This window comes from Amphimedon queenslandica, unplaced genomic scaffold, assembly GCF_000090795.2.
Source record: "Amphimedon queenslandica unplaced genomic scaffold, v1.1 AMPQUscaffold_13455, whole genome shotgun sequence".
NCBI lineage: Eukaryota > Metazoa > Porifera > Demospongiae > Haplosclerida > Niphatidae > Amphimedon > Amphimedon queenslandica.
In genome coordinates this window covers 313,987-317,544 of record NW_003546309.1, presented here as the reverse complement: position 1 = coordinate 317,544, position 3,558 = coordinate 313,987, and the positions used below count along the sequence as shown (strand labels likewise).

Sequence of the window (3,558 nt, the reverse complement as noted above, 5' to 3'; positions counted from 1 at the left end):
GATTGACTGTAGTTGACTCCTCCAATCATTGCTATACAGGTAACATTAACTGACACTCCCAGTGGATCAGGATATACCAGTAGTGTGTTGTTGTATGTCAGGACATCAATTGATGAATAGTTTGAGTTACCTTTCATCACTCCATTCACTAACCAGTAAACATCAGTTGAAGGATTTATATCAGTAGTTGTGAGACAATCAATACGATATTGAGTGTTATTGAGTTGTGTAATGGATGAGACTAGTGTCCAATTGATTGAATTAATAACTAAAAATACATCAACAATGTTACAAGTACATTAAAAGGTGCAGTAGCAATACCAGGTAAAGTCTGTACACTGATTGTACTAGCAGGTCCCAGTAATTGTTGATAGGCTCTGACTGTGATGCTATAAGTTGTTCCTCCTCTCAGTCCATTCAGTGTGATTGTATTATTACTACTTCCCTCCACCTGTACTGTCTGCACAGTGTCTGTGTCACTAGTGACATTGACTACATATCCATCAGCATCAGATGAATTAAGTGCAGTCCAACTGGCAGTGATAGTGGTAATCGTCTTGTTGATCTTGGTTAGAAAAGAGGGAGCAGTTGCTGGTACTAATATTATTGGTAGCAAGAATTATTAGCATTCATAAACATTACCTTTTACAATTACATCACGTGTTCTAGTTGGTTGACCAGCAACTTGAACTACACACTGATACATTTGATCTCCAGTGGTTGATTGACTGATTGATCCACTACTGACATTCATTCCATCCCATGTGATATCAACAGTATATCTTACTGTGTTGCTACTACTAACTAACACAGTACCATTACAATTACCATTAGGATCATAACATCCAGTGTGACTAGCCAGTGCAGCAGTACCAATGCTCATATTAATACCATAACCATAGTGTCCAATTTTAGTACAATTCAGTTCGTATTCCTGAGGATATACTGTCATATCAGAAGGAAGATCAGCAACAGTAAATGATTCTATCTCTGCAAATCCTACAAATGAAAATTATTACATCAGTAAGTGATTATAGTCTCCTCTTACTGAATATATTAGCAAAGATGATGTTAGTGTTAGGATCTGAACAATCAGTAGGTAGACAACACTTGTACCAGCCTTCTTGAGTCACTGATAGTCCCTGAGCAAGATAAAATTTGAAAGTAGCATCAGGTAAAGTGACATTAGTACAACGAAAAGGATCACTGGCACTATTACTGTTACAGTCAACAGGATTATCAGGATCAGCAACTCTAACCCACTGACCAGTAGTTAGACTAGTACCAGGTAACACACATGATATAGCTTCATTAACCGACTTGACACTACTATCCCAAAAATATGATCCATTAGTATAACAGTTTCCATTAGATGCTAAATAGATACCTATAAAATTGATAATAATTATAATGATCTATATTGAAATAAAAATACCTTCTTGCTGACAATGAGTGAAGACACTGATTGTACTAGCAGGTCCCAATAATTGTTGATAGGCTCTGACTGTAATGCTATAAGTTGTTCCTCCTCTCAGTCCATTCAGTGTGATTGCATTGCTACTTCCCTCCACCTGTACTGTCTGCACAGTGTCTGTGTCACTAGTGACATTGACTACATATCCATCAGCATCAGATGAATCAAGTGCAGTCCAACTGACAGTGATAGTGGTAGCTGTCTTGTTGACCTCAGTAAGAGAAGAGGGAGCAGTTGCTGGTACTACATGCACATACAGCAAGAGTAAAATGTTAGGTAATATTAAATTTTGCTCTTGATAGCTGAAATAATACAATAGTTAATATGGCATTACCTTTTATAGTTACATTACGTATTCTAATTTCATGACTATAAGGATGATCTGCTACCCTGCACTGATACATTTGATCTCCAGTGGTTGATTGACTCATTGATCCACTACTGACAGTCATTCCATCCCATGTGATATTAACAGTATATCTTACTGTGTTTACAACAAGACCACTTAACACAGTACCAAAACAAGTGTTACCATCATCATTACAAAATGATCCAGGGTAATTAGTCAGTGTAGTACCACCAATGCTCATACTAATACCATACACTAAGTGTCCAATTTTAGTACAATTCAGTTTGTATTCCTGAGGATATACTGTCATATCAGAAGGAAGATCAGCAACAGTAAATGATTCTATCTGTGTAAATCCTATAAATGAAAATTATTACATCAGTAAGTGATTATAGTCTCCTCTTACTGAATATATTAGCAAAGATGATGTTAGTGCTAGGATCTGAACAATTAGTGGGTAGACAACACTTGTACCAGCCTTCACCAGCTGCCCCAAGAAAGCCATTAGATGGATTTATATGAACACTGAGACTAGCACCTGACCCAGTAGTACATTGAACATTTGATTTGTTACCACCATTACAAGGAACTGTTCCATTAGGACCAATCCATTGTCCACCATCCAGAGTAGCACCAGGTAATCCACACTCTAGAGGAGTTGGTCTGATACTAGCATCCCAAAAATATGATCCGTTAGGATAACAGTTTCCATTATGCCTCAGGTAGATACCTATAAAAACCTATACAGTTGTTATTATACACATCCAGTGTCTTACCTGAGGAAGGTGGACACGATTGACTAATAACTTCACTGACACTCAACAAGATAGCTGCTGTTACAACAAGTAACATTGCCATCTTTGTATAGATACTATAATTGTTTTAGCTTTGAAACACCTTTAAAAATAATGATTTTAAATAAACCAGGTAATGTAAAGATAAACAATACTCCATTTAAGCTATAGCAACCAAAGTCTTAGTTGTTTTAAACTTGATGAACCGTTGACTAGTTGATAAACACAGGAGGTTTATTTAAGCTTACCAAGATAGCTCTCCCTCCTCTTGTAAATGTGATTATCCAAGTCACTGTTCTTTCCTCTCTCCTACTTTTTCTTTCTGTCCTGTTTTTTGTGTAACAAATAAAAATCAGTTAAACTTGAAGCATGGCATCACATGCATGCTCTGCTTTTATGCACTATTTCTGTTAATGTATTCTGAAATTCTACAACAAACAAAGAACTATTATAATTATTTGCAAGTCTTCTAAATGAAATAATTAAAACTGAAAGTTCCCGTAAGTCTCATTCATCTGAAGGTACGTGTCAATCACATCATATATGGAAGTATACTGCTCCTGTAAAGAGATAATATCATTAATACACTAGTACCCACTCATATATCTAGTATATACCAGTGTAGTCACAGCTCCTGGTTTACTCCTTCTCACAGCTTTAGTCACTTGAAACACATCCACTACACCTTCTGCCTTACACTGTTCTAGACCAATACTCACTGAACAATACACTCCTGAACGACTCACTGTATCACTACACACACACACAATAATCAATTACTCATCATTAGTCTATCAGTATAACTCTCTCTCTTACCTACAGTGTACCACTACTGGTCCTCCTCCAATCTTTTGTTGTCTGTGTATAACATCATCAATAACTTGTAGGACAGTATGTGGTTCCCTAACAACTCCATCTTGAGGCCAATCTGTCACTTGCAA

General features: G+C 36.7%; 1 protein-coding gene across 1 annotated transcript in view; it reads right to left on the bottom strand.

The window, feature by feature from the left end:
- Positions 1-3,099: 3,099 nt before the first annotated feature.
- The window catches only part of LOC109581212 (IQ and ubiquitin-like domain-containing protein), a 3,843-nt gene continuing 3,384 nt past the window's right edge, over positions 3,100-3,558 (bottom strand). Inside the window, exons 9-11 of the mRNA XM_019995113.1 lie at positions 3,434-3,545; positions 3,235-3,370; positions 3,100-3,177 (exon numbers count right to left, since the gene is read on the bottom strand). Coding sequence (XP_019850672.1) covers positions 3,100-3,177; positions 3,235-3,370; positions 3,434-3,545 — 326 coding nt within the window. The remainder of the gene's footprint in view (positions 3,178-3,234; positions 3,371-3,433; positions 3,546-3,558) is intronic.